The sequence below is a fragment of the Rhinatrema bivittatum genome, chromosome 2, assembly GCF_901001135.1.
Source record: "Rhinatrema bivittatum chromosome 2, aRhiBiv1.1, whole genome shotgun sequence".
NCBI lineage: Eukaryota > Metazoa > Chordata > Amphibia > Gymnophiona > Rhinatrematidae > Rhinatrema > Rhinatrema bivittatum.
The window spans coordinates 710,136,203-710,162,933 of record NC_042616.1 but is presented as its reverse complement, the minus strand read 5'-3'; the positions used below and the strand labels follow the sequence as shown (position 1 = coordinate 710,162,933).

The 26,731-nt window shown below is 43.5% G+C and overlaps 1 protein-coding gene across 2 annotated transcripts in view; it reads right to left on the bottom strand.

Moving 5' to 3' along the window:
• Positions 1-26,731, bottom strand: part of NDUFAF6 (NADH:ubiquinone oxidoreductase complex assembly factor 6) — a 111,251-nt gene that overhangs the window by 27,959 nt on the left and 56,561 nt on the right. For both annotated transcript variants that reach the window (XM_029591737.1, XM_029591738.1), the window contains exon 7: positions 12,330-12,431. In XM_029591737.1, the coding sequence (XP_029447597.1) occupies positions 12,330-12,431 (102 nt within the window). The remainder of the gene's footprint in view (positions 1-12,329; positions 12,432-26,731) is intronic.

The window sequence follows — 26,731 nt, the reverse complement described above, 5'->3', positions numbered from 1 at the left end:
AGAGAAAGGTAATTTTTAAACCTTTTCAGGCATTTACAAGGTGGTGTCAAGGGTGGCCCAGAGCATGGCTTTAAGGTAGATAAGAGAGGCACCAGTTAGGGTATGGCAGGACACTGAGGAAGCATGGCTTTAGCAGAAGTAATGTAGATCTTGTCAGACAAATCTGATCAATTTCTTTGACTAGGTGATCAGAAAGTTGGATCAGGGAAGAGCATTAAATATATTAGGTGGATTTCAGTAAGATCTTAGACACGGTTCCACACAGGAGATTTATAAACAAATTGAGCACCCTTGATGTGGGCCTTGAAGTGACTGATTAGGTTATAAACTGGTTGAATGGGAGCCCACAAATACTAGTGTTAAAGAGAGCTCACTTAGAGGGAAGGGGCATTACTAGTGGTGTACCGCAGGATTAGCCCTTGGACTGGTTCTTTTCAACATTTTTGTAAGTGATACTGAAGAAGGACTATCAGGAAAGATTTGTTTTTTGCATATGATACCAAATCTGCAACAGGGCAGACAGCCAGGAAGATGTGGAAAGCATGAGGAGGGATCTAGCAAAGCTTGAGGACAGATCTAGAGTCTGGTAGCTAAGACTGAATGCTAAAATATGCAGAGTCATGCATTTGGGCTGCAAAAACCAAACGGAGTAGGGTGTGAAAATCTTCTATGTGTTGCAAGCACGGAGGTGCGGTCACTTGCTCTAGAGGGATTGTGAGCCCTTGGGCCTCGGCGCAGCTCAGGGAGGAGCCCCAAGACACACACCGTGGGAGGTGAGAGTGTTCAGGCACGGGCTGGAGCAGGAACAAGGCTGGACCAGGGTCAAGACATGGAACATCAGGAACTGAAACAAGGCAAGCTCAGACCTCCACTGGACCTACAAGCACAGGTGAGACACAGCAATGCAATGCTGGTCTCAAGAGCAGCCCTCCGGCCACTCTGTAGCCCTTCTGGATCCACCACTTGGAAACGACGAGTGCGTGAGGCCAGACGGAGCCTGAGGGCAGGAACAAGACGAGACACGGAATTCAGGAACTTGGAAGACTCAGACGAAGAATCGACGAACTGGAAGACTCAGATGAGGTTTCAGGATTCAGGCACTAGTACAGGGTAAGTACTGCACCGCAGCGCACCCTACACAGCCGCCCATGGCTGGTCACGGAGCGAAGCAAAGTCTAGGTGAAAAAGTGAAGATATGGAACTGGAAACATGTCGAAGATTCAGGAGAGGCCTGCACCGAAGCATGCCCTACACAGCTGCCCGTGGCTGGTTGCAGACCACGCTGAAGCAGATCAGGTTCTGGCTTGAGTTTAGGGCATGGATGGAAGAGGAACAAGGTATTCCAAAGACCAGGAACAGGATTCAAGATTCAGGATTCAAGACTCGGAACTCAGATTCAGGAACAGACCTCAGAATTAAAAGCAAGGGCCTTCCGGAGACTTGCGCTGCAGACGTGAAGACAGGCCTTGTGCCACGAAGCGTCCTACACAGCCCCCCATGGGTTAGTCACGGACCATGACAGTGGCACACCAGGAAAGGTGGATAAGCAGAAAACCTGGAAGAAGGATGAAGAACTGGAGACGAGGACAACAGGACCAGGACTGGAACATCAGGACATGGAACAGCCGACGAAGGAGCAAGACCAGGAACTTCTGGAACATCAAACAAAGAGCCATCTAGACAAGAGAAGACCATGGAGGACTTTGACCAAAAGGAGACCACAGACAACTGCGAGACCCGATTCGAAGGCCCCGAGGAGTGAAAGCTGACCCCTTTTATAGGACTGGACATGACACAGGCTGATGAGGTCATCCACTGGGGCCACGGGCTTTTCCCACTGCTAGCCCTTTAAATGAAGAAAGGAGGCATGCACATGTTCACCTATGCAGGGCCCAGGAGATTATGGAAGTTGGCACTGGTGGCGTGCCGCATGAAGAGGATCAGTGGCAGCTCCCCAGCTGCAAGTGGAGGCAGGGTCGACGGCAGCCTCCATGCCGCAACAAGGAGACATCAGCAGTGGCCCTCCCCGCCGGGGAGGACGAGGTGTCAGTCATGGCAGAGCTCCCCTGCCGCGCAAGAAGACGGAGTCGGCGGCAGCCCTCCCGGCCATGGAGCATGGTGTTGGCAGTGATCAGGCCGCATTAGAGCAGCAACAAGCAGTGGAAGTCCGGGGTGGCAGCGGCGCGGCAGTCCAGGCATAGTAGAAGCAAGGTCCAGTGGCGACAGTAGCGGCGTCAGGCCAGGGTGGTGAGTAAGGTGAGAGGCTGCTCGAGGGATGGGCTCCGCGAGCAGTATCATAACACTAGGCACGAAACAAGAGCAGGACCTGGAGGTGATCATATCTCATAATCTCAAGGTGGCCAAAGATGACAGCAAAAGCCAGAAAGATGCTTAGGTGCATAGGGAGAGGAATGATCAGCAAAAAAGAAGGGGATATTGCCCCTGTATAAGTCCCAGGTGCAACTTCATTTGGAATACTGTGTACAGTTCTGGAGACTGCACCCTCGAAAGTCTGCAATGCCCTGGCTAGCGTGCAGATCCACCAAACCAGACCCTCTACTGCAGTACACGTTAAGACTATCTCTATTACCCAAGTCCTATGGTAGTTCAAGAACTTTTCCTTCCATACTGCTCTTGACCTGACATCATTCCCTTTGGCTCAGATATTTGTTTTTCCCATTACTTAATCAGTTTTATTATATATTTATTGATCGTTCTTCCCCAGGACTGTCTCTCTAAGGGCAACCTGAAGTCTCTCCAAGGGCAATCTGAAGTCCCTGTCTCCCTGTTTTTTGTACCATAGTTATGTTTATACACATTTGTCCTATGTAATGTTCCTAAGCGAAGTTAAGTTCACTGTTATTCAGACTGTTCTATGTAATGCTCCCATGCGAAGTTATGTTCTCTGTAAACCGGTGTGATTTGTATATTATACAAGAATATCGGTATATAAAAATTAGAAATAAATAAATAAAGATTAAACAGGATAGAGTTAGTCCAGAGGACGGCAATCAAAATGGCTCATGATCTTTGTTGTAAAGCTTATGGGGATAGACAAAAATGTAAACATATACCCTAGAAGAAAGACGCAATAGGGGAGTCATGATATATATTTAAATAACTCAGAGATATTAATGCACAGGAGATGGGTCTTCCTCAATGGAAAGGGAACTCTGGAATGAAGGGTCATGGGTGAGGGTGAAAGGGGATAGACTGAGGAGTAATCTAAGGTAGTATTTCTTTACAGAAAGAGTGGTGGATGCATTGAACAACCTCCCAATGCAGATAGTGGAAGCAAGGACAATATCAGAATTCAAGAAAGCATGGGTCAAGAACAGGGGATTTCTGAGAGAATAGTAAGTATAAGTTGAGCAGTTGTGTGTTTGGGCACACTAGATAGGACGTAAGGTCTTTTTCTGCTGTCATACTTCTCCATTTCTATTTTTTTTTTATTTTAAAATATTTTGTATACCGCCATTCAAAGCAATATCATAGCAGTTTACATAAAAGCCATACATAATAATGAAAATACATTACTGATAAAAAGCTTCTATCACTGAATCTGAGTCCAATGACACAGACATTTCCCAGGAGAATTAGAAAAGGTACAGAGAAGGGCAACCAAAATGATAAAGGGGATGGAACGTTTCCCCTATGAGGAAAGGCTAAAGAGTTTAGGGCTCTTCAGCTTGGAGGAGAGACAGCTAAGGGGAGATATGATAGAAGTCTATAAAATAATGAGTCGAATGGAATGAGTAAACGTTAATCAGTTGTTTACTCTTTCAAAAAGTACAAAGACTAGGGGACACACAAAGTTACTAGATAATATATTTAAAACTAATAAGAGAAAATATTGTTTTTACTCAATGCATAATTAAGCTCTGGAATTCATTGCCAGAGGATGTGGTGAAAGCTATCAGTGTAGCTGTGTTTAAAAATGGTTTGGACAAGGTCCTGGAACAAAGTCCATTAACCATTAAGGTAAAGTTGCAGATATCCATTGTTTATTCTTGGGATAAGCATCTTGGAATCTATCTACCCCTTGAGATCCTGCCAGGTGCTTGTGACCTGGATTGGCCACTTTTGGAAAAGGATACTGGACTTGATGAACTCTTGGTCTGGCCCAGTATGGCAAGACTTATGCAACTCTATATATGCATCTGCCCTTCAGAGTTAAAAGAAAAATTTGGAGAAGAGAGAAAATAGATATTTTTCTCTTCTCCTGTGGCATCAAGAAGATAACATAAAAAAGTAGGTTAGAAAAGGGAGCTCTGGGATTAACAACTGGATCTTGGCTTTTCATTTTTTGCCAGTATGGTTAGTGAAAAGACCTCAGAACTAGATTCCTCTATGTGAGAATATTCCAACATAATTATTTGATGTCAGAAAACATGGTGAAATTTGTTCTTACCCGATAATTTCCTTTCCTTGAGTCCATTCTGTTATGTTCGGTGGCTTGCAGGGCCATCCCGCTTCACTCATCCCGGATGCCCCTGACTTCCTCCAACCTTGGGCCTTCCTCTTTCATGTTAGGGATGCTGTAATCGCTTTCCCCTCCAGGCTGTCATGCCTCCCCCATGGTTGTGCTGATTATGTAGGCCCATTAGCGGGAAGGTTCTCTTGTGGTGTGCCCCGATGACATCAGCGGCCCCACTATTTAAACTCCAACGGCCCTGCACTGCTTTGTCTCAGTGGTGGGTCTCCATCTCAGCATGAGGGTTGCTCCTGCATTCCTGGTTCCCAATTGTTCCTTGCCTCTTCCAGTTTTCCTTCTCCAGCCTCGCCTCATCCAGCCTTCCTCGTCCAGTCTCGTCTCGTCCACCCCTTGTCTCCTTGCTTCAGTGTCATCTGTGTATCTTCATCCATCCTTATCTTGATCTTCTAGTACTGCCTTCTAGCCTTGGACCTGACCATGCTTGCCTGCCACCTGGACCTGACCTCTAACTTTGGACTTGACTTTTCTTGACTGCTGCCTGCCCCGACCTTGGCCTGCCCTCAGCTTCTCCAGTTTGCTGCCTGTCCTGATTCCTGTGTGCCTTCAGACTCTAGCTCACCTGACCATCCTAGGGACCCATCTAAACCTTGCTGGGGTATAGGTGGAGCTCCAGTCTGACCTGCTACAGGGCACGTTCATCAGCTGTCAGTGTAGACCTCATTAGTTCGTCTACAAAGCAGTCTACGCCACAGCAACAAGAGCTCACCCCCATGCCACCCATCGCAGTTTGCTGAGGCCATGAGCTCGGCGGACTAGTCCCAGGCCTCTGCTATCACTAGGCAAGCTCACCAGCAGCTTCAGCAGCAGCAGGACCAATTGAACATTATGGCCAGGAATCTCCAGGATATCGCTACCAGTCTGCGATAAAATATTTGCATAGGACTGCCTATGCATGACCTTCATTCATTACATGCATCTGTATTATTCATGCATGCAAATCAGGTCATTGTAATAGGGGAAGGGACCTGGCAGGGATATTCAAAATACTGTGTGTATCGCTGCGATAATACTCTATCCCGTGATAGATATGTGGGATATAAGATGTTTTATGCGCATTAGAGCACTACCGCAGCTTGATGAATCTCACTGTTATTTATGTTCTTTTTATTTATGTTCTTTTTTATACCGAAATATAGCTGGGTGCCTTCATTCCGGTTTACAGTGTAACAAATTCATTACATTGAACAGATAAATTATAAATTATAGTACAATACAAAGAGCAAATATATATATAACATCTCAGCAAAAAGCAGAGTATAACATGTTAGAATACCATAAAGGTTTAATTATGCATATATTTATTGTACATAGTGTTAGGGTTCAAGATGATGGTTGAAATTGGTAAATATATATTATATCATTCTGTGTATGATTGTCTAAACAACCATGTTTTTAGTTCTTTTTTTTTTAGATACCAAGAAGTTTTTAGTTCTTTTTTTTGTTAGATACCAAGAAGGAATAGCATCCCCTATTGGAGATCTTATATGTTTGGCTCCTCTAAGGAAATGAGAAACATCTGGATGAGAGAACAAAGATCACCCAAATACTTTACCTCTATAACAAGAAATGGCTGCTACTGGACCTTCAGCAAATCAAGACAAACCTTCTTGTGATTCTATCACATGGGGAAAATGTTTGACCCCAGCTGGCCGATGACATTTTGAATGATGACAGCGCCAGGCCTGGAGACTGAGGTGGCTTTCTGTGCTCCCACTAATTCACAAGGGATTTATGGACAGATATTATGAGCGAAGAGTTAGCAGGGTGTCCCTGCCCATTTTCCACTGGTGGTGTTAAATTAGATCAGAGTCCACACTCATTCACAATTACGGGCAAAGTGAATGTGCAAGGTGGGGATGGACTAGGAGTCACAGTGTGTGAGGGATTGTTACTCGACACTTTTGGCTCAAAATGGTGATGAGACTATAGGTAACCCCATCTTACAGTTTGATAGATTGCTGGAGCCTACCAGCCCCAGTGCCAGTCCAGAACAGCAGAGCAGGTGAAGAGATGTCATTGAAGTGACTGCTATTTATAAATAAAGTGCATGGCATCAAAATGTACTGTGGAACTGGACTTTATCATTAGTTTAGCTAAGCTGTACAATGACTGTTCTCATGTGGTAATTGTTATTTATGATAATGATGTAATAAAGCTGTGGCCACTCCTAAAGCTGTTTGTAGTGGTCTGAAGGGGAATTTGGACCAACCGGCATGTGACTGTGCAGGTTGATCTTTTTATCACGTCGGTTTACTTTGAAACAATGGAACGGTGAAAACGAAGTTACATAATAACATTTGTTTAAAGCGAACAATTTTTAAAATGAACGAGGAAAACTATGGGCCAGATTTTAGTACCTACGCGCGGTCGTAGATTTTTTAACATGCGTGTGCAGCCGCGTGCATGTCATAAAATTCGGGGTCGGCATGCGCAAGGGATGCACACGTGAGCACCTTGCGTGCACCGAGCCCTAGGGGAGTCCCAATGGCTTTCCCTGTTCCCTCCGAGGCCGCTTTTTCCACCCCTCCCTTCCCCTACCTAACCCGCCCCCCAGCCCTACCTAACTCCCCCCCCCCCGACCTTTATTTTAGAAGTTGCTCCTGCCTCTGGGCAGGCGTAGGTTGCGCACCGGCCAAGTGCCGGCCCGCGATCCTCCAGCCTAGCGGCCCTACGAAGGCCTCTGGCCACTCCCCTGCCCAGGACCGCCCACACTCCGCCCCTTTTTTCAAGCCCCGGGACATGCGCGCATCGCCGGGCTTTTAAAATCTGCTTGCGCGCGTAGGGCTTTTAAAATCTGGCCCTATGCATAAGAGATACTAAATTGTTCATGTTTTAATGCAGAATATTGGGTTGGAGCAAGTTATATATATTGGCTTGCTTGATCTCAAACTTAATTTACACACACTCAGATGCATACTGGTTTTTTTTCATATTGAATCAAAATTCATCTAGACACACTTCATCTTCTATGAGCATGCTTTTCTTCTAGACTATCTACGTATATAATACGCTGAAATCCCTGGAAGTGGTTGTATGTCGGACAAAAAAAAAAAAAAAGAGGTGGAGTGCATTTTTATCCTTTATGATCAATCTAATAACACAGCATAGTAAATCCAATATCAAAACCTGGAATGCCTCACCATGGTTTGCCCTAGGGCTGCATCGGGAGGGACAAATCATCCTGATGCTATCTTACTTAAATACGGTTCACCAAAATTTAACAAAAACGGAGCATGAAAATGGCTCCTCAAGATGAGCCACTTTTTTCCATTATTTTCTTTTTGCATCTGTATGTCAGAGACATGAAATTCGGGAACAATATTAAGGAGCAATATGCCAGAATTGCTGAGAACTGAATCCACCACTTCTATTTTTAAGAAACTCTTAAAATCTTGGCTGTTTGAGATATTTTGGTAGCACAGTCAGGGGTGTATGACAGATTTGTTGACCTTTATATGCAGATGAAATTTGGTATCTCAAGTTGTTGTTCTTGCTGTTTTTTTAGTTAAGATTTTTATGTTTTAAGTTTGTAAACTAGATTGATATTTTATGATATTGGGGTATAGAAATGACTGTAAATAAATAAAAGGCCGATACAGTAAAAATCGCGGGAGAGCGGGCAAGCGCCCACTCTCCTGTGTGCACGATTCAGTAAAAAAAAAATATATATATTCAAATTAGGGCCCACAGTAAAAAGAGGCGCTAGGGACACTAGCGCGTCCCTAGCACCTCTTTTTTTGACAGGAGCGGCGGCTGTCAGCGAGTTTGACAGCCGACGCTCAATTTTGCCGGCATCAGTTCTCAAACCCGCTGACAGCCACAGGTTCAGAAACCGGACGCCAGCAAAATTGAGCGTCCGGTTTTCAACCCGTGAGCCGCGGGCCAATTTTACATTTTTAAAAAATTTTTAAATTAATTTTTACTTTTGGGACCTCCGACTTAATATCGCCATGATATTAAGTCGGAGGGTGTACAGAAAAGCAGTTTTTACTGCTTTTCTGTGCACTTTCCCGGTGCTGGCAGAAATTAATGCCTACCTTTGGGTAGGTGCTAATTTCTGAAAGTAAAATGTGCGGCTTGGCTGCACATTTTACTTACTGAATCTCACGGGAATAACTAACAGGGCTATCAACATGCATTTGCATGTTGCGGGCGCTATTATTTATTTATTTATTTATTTAAGGTTTTTCTATACCGGCATTCATGATAAGATCATATCATGCCGGTTTACATATAACAGGGGGTGCAAAAACTGTTCTTTTAACAAGTGCGACGGAAGCAAAAGTTACAATAAAACAAGGTTGTAGAACTGGGAGAGGAAGGAGATAAGGATAGTAGCGTAAAAATTTACAGAGGTAACTTATTTACATTGTGCAGTGATGTCTCTTTATGGATATTTACATTGGGCAGTGAGGTCTCTCAATGGATATTTGACTCCGGAAAGGCTTGCCTAAATAGCCAAGTCTTAAGTTTTTTTTTGAATGTTGGTAAGCAGGGTGCAAGTCTAAGGTTCGGTGGTAAGGTATTCCAAAGAGAGGGGCCCGCTGTAGAAAAGGCCCGGTCTCTGAGTGCCTTATGGAGTGTAGATTTAGTTGGGGGAACGGTCAGGGAGCCTTTGTAGGCGTCTCTGATAGGTCTGGATGATGAGTGCATTCTGAGGGGGATTTGGAGGTTGAGAGGGGCCTGTGAGTGGATGGATTTGTGGATGATGGTGATGGACTTGTGTAGGATTCTGTAGTGTATTGGCAGCCAGTGAAGATTAGATAGAATTGGCGAGATGTGGTCTCTTCTTCTGGAATTTGTCAGAATTCTGGCTGCCGCGTTCTGTAGCATCTGAAGTGGTTTTATGTATGAGGCTGGGAGACCTAGCAATATTGAATTGCAGTAGTCCATCTTGGAGAAAATTACTGATTGCAAGACTGTTCTGAAGTCATGAAAGTGTAGTAGTGGTTTCATTCTCTTGATTACCTGCAGCTTGTAGAAGCAGTTCCTGGTTGTATTGTTTATAAATGCTTTTAGGTTCAGGTGTTTGTCTATTACTACCCCTAGGTCTCTTGCTTGTGTAGCAATGGTGTTAACTGGTGCAGTGTGTGGGGAGTTGCTATTTTCAGGGGTGATGAGGAGGAGTTCTGTTTTGGCCGGGTTTAGAATCAGGTTTAGGTTAGCGAGGAGTTGGTTGATCTCTTGTAGGCAGTTTTCCCAGTATTTGAGGGTTTTAGAGATGGTTTCTATTAGTTTCGGGGGTGTTGGACATGCGTTTTCGATGCGCTATTACCCCTTACTGAATAAGGGGTAAAGCTAGCGCGTCGAAAACGCACGTCCAAATGCGGGTTAACAGTGCGCTCGGCCTGTAAATGAATAAACAATGAAGGGGGCACCGTTTGCTGCCAGGCATGCTCTTTGTGGGACTGTAGGCAGACATAGGGATGCCTGTGGTCCTGGGACTAGAGTCCGGTGGAGTGACGTCCAGGGCCCTGGGACTGGAGGCAGGCATGGACCCGGTGGTGAGGAGGATGCAACTGCAGGGGCACTTAGGAGGATTTGAAGGATGTGCCGCATGCTGCACGGAAGGTAGAGAAAGCATCTGTGTGAGCAGAATGGGACAAGTTGATGGGTTTGGGCTGGGAAGGGGAATAAATTAGTGGGTGCAAGATATAGTTTTACTTTGGTCAAAAAGGAACTGACAGTTGGAGCAAATAGGGTTTGGAACAAAGTCCTAAGTGTCAGATTTCTGATTTTGGGGAGCTCTTAAGATGGCATGCAGTGGATAACTTGACTAATTGTATGAATCCATAAAATTAATACCTGTCACACTTTCCTTGTGCTTAAGGAGCACCTCATAAATGTGCATTAACAATGACAGGCTTACAAAGATATACAAATACGTATTGCTAGGCAAAATAAATCATAATGTAAGACATAATAATTATTAATGGACCATTATACCACCCTTGGTTTGTGAACAATTTATTTATTTATTTTATATTTATTTAAGTTTTTTTATATACCAACATTCAAGACGATAGTCCCATCATGCAGGTTCACAAGAAACAGGGGTGCATTAAATAAAACTTTACAATTTGAACAATAGTGCAGAAAGCAGTTACATGTAACAGGGAAAACAATAACTTGGAGTAAGGAGGAAAATGAAGATCAGATAATTATATATATATATATGATATATATATCTATACAATATCTATGATATATATATATATCTATATATATAGATATATATATCTATGATATATATATCTATACAATATCTATGATCTTAAAACCAGATGGGTCCTATTATAAACCAAGGGTGGTATGATGGTCCATTAATAATTATGTCTTACATTATGATTTATTTTGCCTAGCAATAAGGATTTGTACATTTTTTAAATTATCTCGTTTGCAGCAGCACTGGACTTTTACTTTTGTGAGGCTTACAAAGATGTCAGCAACTTTAACACCAGAGATATACATGACACCGTAAAATGCTACTATATCATCAAACATGACCATTCTGTAAGATAACGGTGAAAATCTATTAACACCATAAAATATATTAACACCATAGGTGCTAATGTACTAAGCCATGTTAAAAACTGGCTATTAAACACACCACGCTAATGGCTTGATTTAATGCCAGTGTTATCTCCTGCAAAACCCCATGTTAAACACCCAATGTACTAAAGGGCATAAAACATGGAGATTTGTAGGAGATAATACCAAAGGATTACTACCAGAAATCACACTCCCTGGATTGCGCGCCAACAGCACAATTTGGTGCTGGCCTCCAATGAGAGCTGCAGGGACAACCCAAACTCTCCTCCTTCCTTCTCCTCTAGTGAGAGTAAAAAGGCCTCACAGGCCCTTTCCCACTAATTCAAAATGGGCCTTTATGGTCCAAAGTGATCCTGCCAGGCTCCTATGGAAGAGGTGCTTGTAGGCTACATAACAACCTTCCTCCCCCCCCCCCCCCCCCCCCCCGCACAGATCAAGAATCCTTTTTCCCCCACAGAAGAAGCCCTGTGGGACAAAAGACCCTCTCACCCGCTCTTAATCTCTCTCACACCCCAGACGCCCCTTGCAGGCCGAAGAACTTCACCCAGGTCCCACTCCGTCTCCCTTAGACGTCCCCCCACTACCCCTTTTCTAAGTACGACAGCAGCTTCAGTGGCAGCGGGAGAAAGTAATCTCCCCCTACTGCTTCACCAACTCCATTAAACAAAATGGCACCAGTTGACCTTACACAGGCCTCTTCTGGGATATGGTAGATGGCCTCTTCCAGTTAGGGGAAAGGTAATCCTGGGCTGCACTAGTTTGTGTTCGCTTCCAGAAGCTAAAGCAAAAATTTAGCTGTACTTCAGGAGGGTTTTAAGTGTTTGCATTACCAGCTGATTAACACAAATTACACTGCCTAACATGATTTGTGCTAACCTGATTTTATTACTGCTTAGCATTAATTTGCATGCGATGCAGCTCATTAATGTTTTTAACGTGCAAGCCCGTGTTAATTCTACGTTAACGTTACTGTAGGCTAATGCACACGTGTTAAAAAGTAACACTGCATTAACATGAGTTTAACGCACATTAATGCTGTACTACCCTGAACATAATTTAGGACATTGGCCCTACACTGTTCAGTTACAAAATCTCCTTAATGATGCCATAATGTAATTTAAAATATCCTTGTGTTTAGAGAACTGAAATATAGTTTGCTGTACCTTTTTTCTAACACACTTTGCGGTTACTTTGCATAAATTATTGGGCTTTCCCACTGAAATTTGTCTGTATTCAATGCCAAAAAAAAAAGTGAAAAAGCAAAACATGCAAATAAACTCACATGTTTCAGGTGAAGATGGGCTTGGCTGGCAATGTCAAAGATGACATCTCTGATGTTTTTCTCTTCACTTCTTCTTATGAAGTCTTCTTGTGAGGCACCATGCTGAGAGAATAAAAACCCCAAATCTCTAAGCAACAGCTTAGCTGACAACCAGATTACAAATACCAACTAAAATTATTAGAAATCTCCCTTTACCATTTCACATTTCTAAAATGTTACAAGGCAAATAGGTTACAAGTTCCAATATGAACAATTTAAAAAACCCTCACTAGAGGATCAGTATTTTTTTTTTTATTCTGGCAATAACTATAGGGGTAGATTTTAAAAGAAGCGCGATCAGCCTACTTTTGCTTGCGCATCAGACTCAAGCAAAAGTACGCTGGATTTTAGTAGATACGCGCGGAGCGGCCTCGGAGGGAACTTTCCTTTGCCCTCCCCTCACCTTCCCCTCCCTTCCCCTACCTAACCCACCCGCCCGGCCCTGTCTAAACCCCCCCCTTACCTTTGTCGGGGGATTTACGCCTCCCGGAGGGAGACGTAAATCCCTGCGCGCCAGCGGGCCTCCTGCGCGCCGGGCCGCGACCTGGGGGCGGGTACGGAGGGCGCGGCCACGCCCCCGGACCGCCCCGGGCCGTAGCCACGCCCCCGTACCCGCCCACAAAACGCTCCCGACACGCCCCCGAAACGCCGCAACGACTGGGCCCGCCCCCTGACACGCCCCGACACGCCCCCCTCCGAAAACCCCGGGACGTACGCGAGTCCCGGGGTCTGCGCGCGCCGGTAGGCCTATGTAAAATAGGCTTACCGGCGCGCAGGGCCCTGCTCGCGTAAATCCGGGCGGATTTACGCGAGCAGGGCTCTTAAAATCCGCCCCATAATGTACAATACAGCAGAGGCAGAAATTCCACTTTATTTTTAAGGCACATAAGAACATAACATATGCCATACTGGGTCAGACCAAGGGTCCATCAAGCCCAGTATCCTACCAAGTCACTCGTACCTGGCAAGTACCAAAACATTAAATGAATAGATCCCAAGCTAATAATCCTTATTGATTAATAGCAGTTTATGGACTTCTGCTCTAGGAACTTATCCAAACCTTTTTAAAATCCAATTACACTAAGTGCCGTAACCAAATCCTCTGGCAATGAATTCCAGAGCTTAATTATGCATTGAGTGAAAAAGAATTTTCTCCAATTTGTTTTAAATGAGCTACTTGCTAACTTCATGGAGTGCCCCCTAGTCCTTGTATTATCCAAAAGAGTAAATAACCGATTCACATTTACCTGTTCAAAACCTTTCATGATTTTGTAGACCTTTATCATATCCCACCTCAGCTGTCTGTTCTTCAAGCTGAACAACCCTAACCTTTTTAACCTTTCCTTTATCATTTTGGTCGCCCTTCTCTGTAGTATCTCCAATACAACTATATGTTTTTTGAGATGCGGCAACCAGAACTGCACACAGTATTCAAAGTGCGGTCTCACCAGGGAGCGATACAGAAGCATTATGACATCCACCATTTTATTCTCCATTCCCTTCCTAATAATTCCTAACATTCTATTTGCTTTTTTGTTCGCCACAGCACACTGAGCCGACCATTTCAATGTATTATCCACTATGGTGCCTAGATCTCTTTCCTGGGTGTAAACTCTTAATGTGGAACCTATCGTGTAACTCAGCAAGGGTTATTTTTCCCTATATGCATCACTTTGCACTTGTCCACATTAAATTTCATCTGCCATTCGGATGCCCAATCTTCCAGTCTCACAAGGTCCTCCTGCAATTTATCACAATCCACTTGAAATTTAACTACTCTGCATAATTTTGTGTCATCTGCAAATTTAAGCACCTCACTTGTCGTGCCCCTTTGCAGATCATTTATATATATATTAAAAAGCACCGGTCCTAGTACAGATCCCTGGGGCACTCCATTGTTTACTTTTTTCCACTGTGAAAAACAGACCATTTAATCCTACTCTTTGTTTCCTGTCTTTTAATTAGTTTACAATCCACAAAAGGATACCACTTCCTATCCCATGACATTTTAGTTTTCTTAAAAGACTCATATGGGACTTTGTCGAATATCTTCTGAAAATCCAAATACACCACATCTACTGGTTCACCTCCGTCCACATGTTTATTCACCCCTTCATAAAAATGCAGAAGATTTTTTAGGCATGACATCCCTTGAGTAAATCCATGCTGGTTGTGTCATATTAAACCATGTCTATCTAAATGTTCTATGATTTTATTCTTTATAACAGTTTCCTTGATTTTTCCCAGCACTGAAGTCAGGTTGATCAGTATATAGTTTCACTGAACTTCCCTGAAGCCCTTTTTAAATATTGGGGTTACATTGGCCACCCGCCAGTCTTCAGGTACAATGGATGATTTTTAATGATAGGTTACACATTTTTAATAATAGGTCTAAAATTTCATTTTTTAATTCGTTCAGAACTCTGGGGTATATACCATCCGGTCCAGGTGATTTACTACTCTTTAGTTTGTCAATCTGGCCTACTACTTCTTCCAGGTTCACTATAATTTGCTTCATCTGAATCATCACCCTTGAAAACTGTCTTGTGAAAGGGTATCTCCCCTTCAGCAAAAACCAAATCAAAGAAATTATAACTGCACTACCAATTTGGTTATCTTCCCAAATTTCTCTTAGTATTTCACTGTCTCATCATTTTGGCCAGGTGGACAGTAGTATACTCCTATTGCTATACTCTTCCCTAACTCACAAGGGATTTCTAGCCATTTAGTCTCTTGCAAGATCTTTATCCTGTTGGACTCTATGTCATCCCAGACATAAAGTGACATTCCACCACCAAGTTGCTCCTCTCTATCATTGCAATATAATTTGTACCCCAGTATAGCACCTATCCCATTGGTTATCCTCCTTCCACTGCGTCTCTGAGATGCCAAATAGGTCTATGTCATCATTCACTGCTATACATTCTAACTCGCCCATCTTACTTCTTAGATTTCTGGCATTAGCATACAAACATTTCAAAGACTGTTTTTTGTTTGCATTAACATTCTGCTTTTCAGTAGTCAAGGATAATTTGGAATCTTTTAGCTCAGATGATTTTTTACTTATAGGCACATGGACTACTTTTCTTATTACTTGAACCTCTCGTAAGCAGCCTCTTTTTCAGGGAGTTGCCAGCAGACTGAAAAGTGGCTTTTAAGATTGACAAACCAGCAATGCTTTGAGGTTTCAAATCACCACCCATGACTGACTTTCAAGAGAAACAGCAGCTTAAAAATTATAATCAAATGCAAATTCAGAAGGCTGTGAAAAAAGATATCTTCCCACCACACTCTGTGATAATTTAATGCAAAATTATTCAAGCACATAAAATTAAATACAACAGGAAAAAACCAGTGGGCAAATTCTGAGTTATGCCATCTTTCCTGAAGAGGGTGGGGGACAGAGAGAAGCTAGTGCCTTTATCATAATGTCAGCAAACAATGGCATGCAGAACGCACATAATATCTTGGTATCTATTAGACATCATGAAATGCTCACACGTCTCCTTGTTTTATTTAACATAGGATCTTATTTTCCCATTGCAACGCAGAATCTTTTTTTTTTAACCTAATATATTCTCATCTAGCAATTTCCTTCTGATCCATCAGGCTTCCAGCACAATCAGAAAAGGAGTCTTTAGGGCAATGACGCCATAAGTCTTCATTCACAACTACTCGGGGTATTTTCCCATTCTAATACCCTTCCCTAGCCCAGACAGTGCAGGTACAGTCCTTGGCTGGGTATCACAGACTGTAGTTTCCATCGTAACCTGCCACACATACACCCCAGCTCTAGCCAACCAAGGGAGCAGAAGCCGAGCCTGAGAATCAAACCCAGATCCCTCTGCATGACTGATGCTAAGCCATCAGGTCGGTCCATACGCCATCCTTGCGGGGAGAATGACGCATGTAAGTCTAAGCTTACTAATGATATGCTAATAAATGCATTAATTTCTCTAATGTTTAAGTCATTGTCTCACTCAACACACCAGACTGTGGTTTTATTCTTTATCCTCCTTTCAATTGCCTTGACAGCTGGCAATGTGTTAACCTCTAAAACTCTGTCACATATTCAAGAGAAAAAAACCAAGTCAGGAGAAGACTGCTGTTTTTATACAAGATTATTATTCTAGTTTTATTTTGGGATAGTAGACAAGGCCCCTGGTTTCCTGCATCCTTCAGGAAGAGATTTTGTGGCACCAGTTAGAAAATTCAGCATGCAATCTGCAGTATGTAATATGTACCAAGGAGCGCGACCTAAGGGGCCTACCCCTTGGTGCGCCCCTTAGTGAGCACCTCGTAGACTTCACAAAATCACAGAACCCAGCACCGACAGCCCGGACGGCTTTACAACAGGACCTTTCTTTCCATGAACTGTAACTATTATCAGTGCTCATCACAGCCTCTCACTCTTCACTGATTAATATTAAGAACATTCACTGCTTTTACTGCCCCTTGGTATATTATTCTTCTGTACCATCCTGTACGTTAATTGCTACTCCTTACTGTATTTTATCCTCAGCACTCCCCTTGTATTTCTACCTTATCCTCAGCTACCCCCCGCTCAGAGACAACCCTCTCTGTCTACCCTCCCCATTACTACCAGCTGTTCCCTATGGCTTCATACCCTATCCCTCGCATACATTTTCCCCTCTCCAGACTTCCCCCCCCCTACGCCCACCATCCCTCCCCCCTCCGCAAATCCCTTATCCCCATCCTTACCTCTCCTCTGACACAACTTCTAGGCCTCACCACCCTCTCCATAATACTCTTTAATGCACAATCCCTATCCAAAAAGACACCCATCCTTAATGACCTCCTTATCGATTGCAAGCCTGACATCTGTGCAGTCACCGAGACTTGGTTCAAAGATTCAGATACTGTCCTCATTAACCAACTCCCTACTTCCTCCTATGAAATCTTCTCTATCCACAGACCCAAAAAAAGAGGAGGAGGCCACTTGTTGCAGCCAAGAAATGTCTAAACCTCAAACCCATCCACATAGCTACCCCACCCAAGCTAGAAATAGGCCTCTTCAGGTCAGCTGCCTTGCAAATCTGTCTAGTATATGCTCCCCCCACCTGCCTAGAGTCTAACCCCTCACCCCTAATCGAATTCATCGTTGACTGGATAAAACCCAACATCCCCTCCATCATCCTCGGAGACTTTAATCTCCACGAAGACTCACTACCCTGCTCCGCATCATGCAAAACCCTCCTACAGTCCCTCCATGCCATAGGTTTCTGGCAAATCATAGCATCTCCCACACACAAAGCCAGACATACATTGGATTTGATGTTTATCAACTCTGACCTCCTTTCCACCAACCATCCCACTTGCACCAGTCCCCTGGTCTGACCATCACCTAATAGAAGGCCTTCTTTCCACTAACATCCCTCCTCCAAGCAACAATACCCTCTGCACTACCATAATATCCAGAAAATCCTGCCCTAGCGACGAGCTAGCAAACGCACTATCCACTTCCTTATCCAATTTAATCTGCTCAGATCCTGACACAGCACTAGCATCATGGAATAACCTTACAGGAGACATCGCCAATAGACTTTGCCCAGTCTCCAAACGAGTCATAAGTGCCACCTCGAAACCCACAAAACCATGGTACACACCAGAACTTAAAACCCTAAAAAATACTCTCAGGCAAAAGGAGAGACAATGGCGTAAGGACCTGACCCAGCAACATTCCTCCATCTACAAAACAGCACTACACAGCTACAGAATCTCCACCCAAAAACACAAACGAGACACCTACGCTAAAAAAATCCATGACTACAGATTCAACCCCAAAGTGCTCTTCTCCTACGTCTCAAGTCTTACCATTCCTATCCCCCCCACTATACCAGACTCTGACGCATCTTCCAAATGTGAAGAACTGGCCAACTACTTCCACAGCAAAATCACAACTCTTCTTTTGAGATTCCCCCCCTCTACTAACGTCCCCCCCTACACCCCGCCCGCCCTCCCCACACCCTCCCAACCCACAATGGCCACCCTCGACTTTACTTCCACCAAAGAAGTCGAAAACATCCTTAAAAAACTCAAACCTTCCTCTCATCCTGATGACACCATTCCCTCCAAAGCCCTACTAGCCATCCCTAACGCCATAGTCAGAGCTATAGCAGATATCATCAACTGCTCACTCGCTCATGGGTCTGTCCCAGACACACTCAAACACGCGGTGGTCAAACCCCTCCTCAAGACACCCTCCCTAGACCCGAAAGACGCCTCCAACTTCCGCCTAATCTCTAACCTCCCTTTCATTGCCAAGCTAATGGAAAGAGTTGTTAACTCACAACTCATGAACTATCTCGAAAATCATGTGATCCTCCATGCCTCTCAATTTGGTTTCCGGAAACGCTTCAATACTGAATCGCTACTCCTTTCCCTATCCAACCACCTCCTCAGAGGTATGGGCCAAGACCACAGCTACCTACTTGCCCTCCTCGATATTTTGGCAGCTTTCAACACCATTAGCCACCAACATCTACTGACATGCCTAGAAAGCATCGGCATCTCAGGCCTTGCCCTTGCCTGGTTCAAATCCTACCTCTTGAACAGAAAGTTCTCCGTTAAAATTGGCAACTCCACATCCGCCCCACAGCCCTTACAACAAGGAGTCCCCCCAAGGCTCATCACTTTCTTCCACCCTCTTCAACATCTACCTCACCCCACTCTGCCAACTCCTCTCTGATCTCAAACTTAAGTTCTATCTCTACGCTGATGATGTCCAGATCATCATCCCTATACACAACTCTATCTCCGATGCCCTAGAGAACTGGGAAAACTGCTCGCAGCCATCAATTCCCTGCTCACCAACCTCCATCTTGCCCTTAATACGAACAAAACGGAGTTCCTACTTATCTCCCTCCACTCTTCCCCCTCCCCCCACTGTCTAACAACCCTAAGCTTAACTTCCTTTCAGCGCAACCATTTGTGAAGGACCTCAGAGTTCTCCTCGATCACCAATTAAGCATGAAGAATTATGTTAACTATGGGGCGGATTTTAAAAGCCCTGCACGCGTAAATCCTTCCGGATTTACGTGCGCAGGGCCCTCGCATGCCGGCGCACCTATTTTGCATAGGCCGCCGGCGCGCGCAGAGCCCCGGGACGCACGTAAGTCCCAGGGCTTTCTAAAAGGGGCGGGGAGGGGGCGTGTCGGGGGCGTTCCCGAAACGACGTGGCGTTTCTGGGGCGGGCCCGGGGGCGTGGTGCCGGCCCGGGGGCGTGGTCAAGGCCTCCGGACCAGCCCCCGGGTCAGGTGACGGTGCGCCAGCAGCCTGCTGGCGCGCGCAGATTTACATTTGCTTTTAGCAGGCGTAAATCTGCCAACAAAGGTAAGGGGGGGTTTAGATAGGGCCGGGGGGGGGGGGGGGGGGTTAGGTAGGGGAAGGGAGGGAAGGTGGGGGGAGGGCGAAGGAAAGTTCCCTTCGAGGCCGCTCCGAAATCGGAGCGGCCTCGGAGGGAACAGGCAGCGCGCGCTGGGCTCGGCGCACGCAGGTTGCACAAATGTGCACCCCCTTGCGCGCGCTGACCCCGGATTTTATAAGATCCGCGCGGCTACGTACAGTGATCCAAGCCACCATCTCTTCCAAATTGGATTACTGTAATGCTCTCCTCCTAGGGCTCCCACACTCCACGATAAAACCACTACAAATATTACAAAATGCCACAGCAAGACTCATCGCAAATTCCCGTAAACATGAGCACATCACTTCTATCCTCAGAGACCTACACTGGCTCCCTATACCCTCCCGCATTCACTACAAAACCCTGACCATAGTACATAAAGCCATTCACGCCCAAACTCCAAATGGTTAGACCTTCCTTTCACTGCTCCCCAGTCCACTCGACCTACCAGAACTGCCAAAGGTACCCTTCTTGTGCCCTCACTTTAAATAGCCCATCTCTCTCCTCTGCACGCGACCGTGCCCTCTCGATTGCAGGTCCCGCTCTATGGAACACCCTGCCGCCCAACTTGCACCTTGAACCATGTGTGATCAAATTCAAAAAGAAATTAAAAACTTTGTTATTTAAACAAGCCTATCCAGAATAGACAGTCCCACAAATCTGTCATCCTATGTATCACCACATGGTGTTTATGCATTCCTCATATTGAGGATCCAGTTGTTCTGTTAATCTTTCTACATAGCTGCTCCTTGTTACCCCCCTCCCAGTTCATTTTTCCCTGTTAACATGTAATTTCCAAGCCTAATTTGTTCAATGTAAACCAGTATGATGTCCAGAACTAATACCGGTATATAAAAATCTCTAAATAAATAAAATAAATAAATAAATAAATAAATGTTCAAAATATTTTCCTTTACAAAAATTTAAAGGTTTTCCTATTTTTGCTGGGTGGATCTGAATAATTTTGTGATTTTCACTGTTCAGTTCTCCCATTTTACTTTTTTCCCCTCATCTTGTTTTCTTCTGACCTGTTTTCTCTCTTCCCTTATGCAATCCTCTATTGCTACAGCTTATCTTACCCATTTCCCATAAGTGCCTTTTTTCTCATCTACTGCCTTACTCCCTAGCTTTTGCTTCTCACCCCCTACTCTCTTCTGCTCTTTCCCCAGAACTGCAGACCGGATCAAGTCACACTTTAGTATCTCCCCCTTCCTTTCTTGCAGCCTCCCGTCCACCCTAGTCTCTTATTTGCTTTATTCCTTTGAATTTGATTACTCAGATTTGCCTGTAACTTCAAGGTGGGCTACAATTAGAAACATGTTTAAATACTAAAACAACAATAATACCAAACAAATCAGTAACATAAAAAAAACCAAAACTAAAATGCATCCAAAGTAGACTAATGAGCAGGGAATGCTTGGGTAAAAAAAAAATATACACAAACAGACAGAATCTAATATAATAAAAAATTGATGGACCAAAATAATATGTCAGTGGTTCCCAAATCTGTCCTGGAGGACCCCTAACCAGTCAGGTTTTCAGGATACCCACAATGAATATGCATGAGAGAGATTTGCATGCACTGTCTCCACTGCATGCAAATTTATTTTATTTTCCATAATTTATATTTTGTACTTTCCAAAAGATCACGATGGATTACAATATTACATACACAATCGTGACAAAAACCACTAATGCATAAAATCATACATAAGAAAACCTGTTTAAAAAAAATCACACAATAAAACAATTCAAACTCATAACACAATGAAACAACTGTAAAAACTAAGGACAACAGACACACAAAGAAATCATGGTTGCACTAATGCTATACAGTGTTACAGATCAGTTCATTGTGGATATCCTGAAAACCTGACTAGCTGGGGGTCCTCCAGGACAGGTTTGGGAACCTCTGTACTATGGGTTGAATGCAAAAGATGTTTCATTAGGGAAAACGGTAATAACATACAGTTTCCACATTTTGTTTTATTACAATACAATAAATATTGTACTTCTGCCATTTTCATAGTTATTGAAAATGGCAGAATAAAGGTATTTTGAATAAAAAAATGTGGAAACTGTATAAGATACTCAATGCAGTGTTCAAAAACATTCCTTAACATTGTCAATTTTCCATGAACCCACATCTGTAAGTATATTTTATATTTTGTATTTAGCAGATTGCCTGTTTCAAGGACAGTATTTGCTTGGCAACAGAAACGTTTAGAAGTGAATATACAATAAAACTGCTTTTACAGTAAACACATTGTACTTTTCTTGTCCACATTATGTTGTATATTTGTGTATAGATATAGATATTGTAATGGGAGCTATATACCTTGTGAGAGACTAGCTGGAGAAACCACTATGGGGGGAAAGCCTGGGAGAAAATTCCAGAGCAGAAAGACAGTAAGAATAGGAAATAAACTACAACTCCCAGGACACACAGGGGCTCTGGAGGGGACATTTCTGAGAACAGAAGGGTGGAACTTCCAGCCCTTAATCACCCAGGTGGGCCCATCAGCCAGGGAGGAAGCCCAGGTGCACCCAGGTGAGGGGAGTTTGCTAGAAGGGGAGGGGCAGAAACAGGAAGGAGAGCTGCCAGAACAAGAGGAAAGTGCAGAGGAGAAGGATGCAAAGAACCACTGATGGCAACCCAGAAGAAGGTACAAGTATAGTATCTACAGCCTAAAGCTTCTTTAAAACACTGCTGTGGGTGGCTATAGCTGTAGCTGGGAAGCCGTAAAGATGTAATTCCAGCTGCTTGCTACAGAGGGTGGTGGCTTGGGTCCCAAGAACCAAGTCTACAATAAAAAGCAGAAAAACTGTTGCCCTTCTGACTTCTAGAGGAATTGGGCCTACGGGACCTCATTCCTCCAGCCTAAGATTGTGAGAAAGGACATGTTGCCTGACTGGTTTAAACCATGGGTAGGCAGCTCCCATCCTGGAGTGCCATAAACAGGTCTGGTTTTCAGGACATCCAAAGTGAATATGCATGAGATATATTTGCATACAATGGAAGCAGTGAATATTCACTATGGATATCCTGAAAACCAGATCTGGTTGTGGCATTCCAGGACTGACATTGCCCTAACCCTGGTTTAAACAGTAATTCTGTTGGAAGGAATTAAGTAAATCTGTTTATTAAAGACTTTGTGCTAATGAGGAAGCACAGAGACTTGTTGCAGGACCCTCACCCGTAGGATGGCAACCATTTCTGGTATTTCTGACTTGCGACACCAGACGGAATAGGGTGCCTTGGAACTACTGCAGAGAGTGAGAGAGAGAGAGGAGATTTGATGTGCCAGCCCCCAGATCATCTGAGCAGCAGCTCTAACCTTTCAAGTCATCTACAAATAGCAGGCAATATATTATCTGTGGATCATTAGTATCTCTGAAATTAAAGCTAAATCCATAGCCCAAGAAATCAGAGTACTCAGCAAGTTAGTGCCAGACTAAACGAGAGTGGGGACACAGAATCTCCTTGAATGCTCTGTTCTACATTTGTTATATCTTCCCTTGTTTTTCTTTATCTAGATTTATTTTTTTTTTTAGTAGATGGAGATTTTCATATCTCACTGTCTTTACAAAAGAAATCCCCAGTGCTACTACCTGCTATCACTTTATATTAAGGTGTTTTGGAGGAGGAGGCAGGGTAGAAAGCAGGGGAGGGAGGTAGAAGAAACGAGCTTGGTTGACAGCTGAGATAAACAGAATGTAGCAGAGAAGTTGAATACTGACGTGAATATACATGATAGAGGGCTTTGCCAGAGTTTAAGACACCCTGGGCGGATTCTCTCTAGTCTTAGGAACCTTCTGGAGTGCACAGATGTTTGAATCATTGGTTGTACGATAAGGAAATTAAAAACTGGGATATTTGAACATTTGCCTACCCTTAGGAAAGCTGACACAGATTGCCCTGCAAATGGGTAAGCTTAATGACATTCATGAGGGTAAACTGAAAATTTTTAGGAACTGAGACAATTAGAAATTTTATCCAGAAAAACTCATTACTAAGAGAACTTTATTGGCTTCAGGAAATAGGAATTTTAACCCCAGAATGTTTTTAATTGGAATTTTAACAGTGTGACGTAGTTTATAATAGCAATACTGTGGGCATCTTTTTCTATACTTGTTTTCATTTACATTTAGGTTTGTGTGGTGTTATTTATGTACTGCAAATAAAGTTCTCTATCTCCTGGGGGGGGACGGGGGGGGGGACGGACGATGGACAAGACATATGCACAACTTTAACCTCTAACCCCTCGAGAAAGCACAAAGACAAAATTACATTAGGGGATGGTGCCCCAGCTTCGCTTGGCTTTGGTCATTACAGCCCAAATAAAGTATTTGTTCTCTGTTTTCTCCTATAGTTGGAATAAGCACCATGCAAGTACTAGCATTTTCTCTGGTTATAATGGGAAAAAAAAGCGCTAAATTTTCTTTCGTACTAAACTGCACTTTTAATGGAACCACACAATAGCCTAGTGGCAGCGTTTTGATCATCTGCTCGCTGGGCCAGAGATACTGCAGAAGCAACGTTCGCAGAGCTGCAGCTATTACGCAACAGCGACACCTGTGGGTGAGAGCCACTGTCTGCAGCCCCTTACTGAGTATTGTTGCTGAGTTGTAGATGGAGGAGGGGAATGAGTAAAATAGGGGGAAAACCCTCTGGGAACGAAGGCTCAAGGAAGCAGAAAAGGGTCAGGTGAAAACAAATTGTACTTCTAAAAGTTTAAATTGGGAATTTATACAGTTCATACTGCAACTGTGTGTTCAGATAATTACAATATAATTAAATAGTTTATTGTATTGTATTCCTACTGAATAGGTTCCTGTTGAACAGGTAATGTACTCCTGTTTCCATGCTGCTGTGTGTTAGAGGTGGAGACCTTCTCATGGATTTAGTAAAAGCTTTGGGCAGCAAATCCCTTTTGTTTAGGGTAGGAACCACATGTCCACCAATGGAATTTTAAGTCCAGTGGTGTGTGCAGTCCGGCCTTCATGCCCATATACAGTCTCCTCACAGTTCCCATGGAAGTATGGTCCAAATTACTAGTAAGACCTGTGGGCAGCCTCTCCTGCTGCCAGTCCTATTCATTAGAGTTGCATTTATTTAGAGGATTCTGCAGAGAAGATGGGTCCTGAGTTTGTTCTGACTCCGAACAGTACCTCCAGATTCTTCTGACATCCTCTTCTCAGGACATACACCAGAGCTCTCTGCAGCCCTCTACCATTCTCCAAAAGAAATCTAAGGGATCCTAGAACACTCCCTACTGGACTAGATCACCTTTTCATCCCGTTATAGGGGTTACAGTATCATACCATTTCCTGAACTAGGGTAATGGATTTGTCTAGCAAAAGGAGCCTTCATTTATATTGTGCTTTTGACAAGTGGACAATGAACATACTTACTGTACCCGAATGTAATGTGTATGACAGGGGGGAAAAAAAGGGTTGTCTGAGCAGAATCAGAAACTCTCCAGAGCAAAAGCCAAATGGTAGGAGCAGAAATACAAGGAGTTCTAGAAGGGGAGGTTCCTGAGAGCAGGGACGGTGGGAATCTCTCAAGCTCTAATTCCAGGTGTGCAAGCAAAGAGAGTAGAATCTGAGGAATTCAAGCAACCAGAAGAAGACAGAGAGGAACTCATCTGGGAAATGGAACCGTGGATTTGAGAGCAGCAGCCAGCAGGTAAAAATGACAAGCTTAAATGTGTGAAGTGGAGAAAGACTGCCTGTAGTAAACTCTGGGAGTGCCTGTAGTAAAATCTGGGAGTGATTATAGAGTTTTAAATCTACAAGTGGGAGATGGCGGCTAACTCCAAACAAACAGGGGAATAAACTCAAATGGTAGAGCGCTCGCTTTGCATGCGAGAGGCAGTGGGATCAATGCCCACATTCTCCAGCTGGATTTTTTTTTTTCACTCAATGCACAATTAAGCTCTGGAATTTGTTGCCAGAGGATGTGTATAGTGCAGTTAGTGTGCTATATAAAACTGACTGGACTGAAGTTTAACTGCAGATTAGCAGTTCATTCAGTGGACGACCACTGAGTCCTGCAGTAAGGAACTAACTGAAGAAGTGTGGATTGCGGAACCAACTGGTGGAGACAATGGCAGAGCAGTACCCTCACCTTTAGCTAACAATGAAAAAGTGTGAGCTAAATCCAGACATTTTTATATCTATGTATTAGTATGTTTATGTTATTTGTAATATTTCTACGTTATTCGCAATAAATTCTGTTTTGCGGTTCTGAGCCCCTAATGAATACATAGGTGTCTTTTGTCACATTTCTTATGTATTTTCTACATTAAATGGGATATATTGCTTTGTGGTGATCTTCCTTATGCACTGCATTGCCCTACTGTTTTTGCAGTCTTTTCTTTGGTTCCCTTATATCCAAAGTACTCTAACTTAGGGATGCAAAGGCCAAAAAAGACCAAATTTAGTTCTAGAACAAGACTGTATGTCTTAGCTTTAAAATATGCATAGCAATATATAAAAATTAAAAAGTCAGCCATATGGTATCTTCATTTACCAGAAACAGAACATTCAATTTCTCATACAACTTTTACAGAGCTACTGGAAATTATGAATAATTGAATAAAGCAACACCTGCTGAGATCTGGCTTAGGATTCAGCTCAATTGTTCTACCCTGAAAACAAGCTTCAAAAGAAAAAATAGTATAACTTATGATCAGCAACCTCCAAATGTCCTGTATTCATAAATCATTTTTACAAATACTATAGAAAATAAATACATTATAATTTTAAAAGTGAGAAATTCAGTAAATAGGTTGAAGGCACAAGCAACCTTTGTAAAAGATTTTTGTCATTAAACTGTAGGATGTTTTGTGAGCCATTAGATACAAAGCAAGCTCTACAGTACACGACAAACAAAAGCCCCACAATTCAATTCTAGAGACTATACTAATAA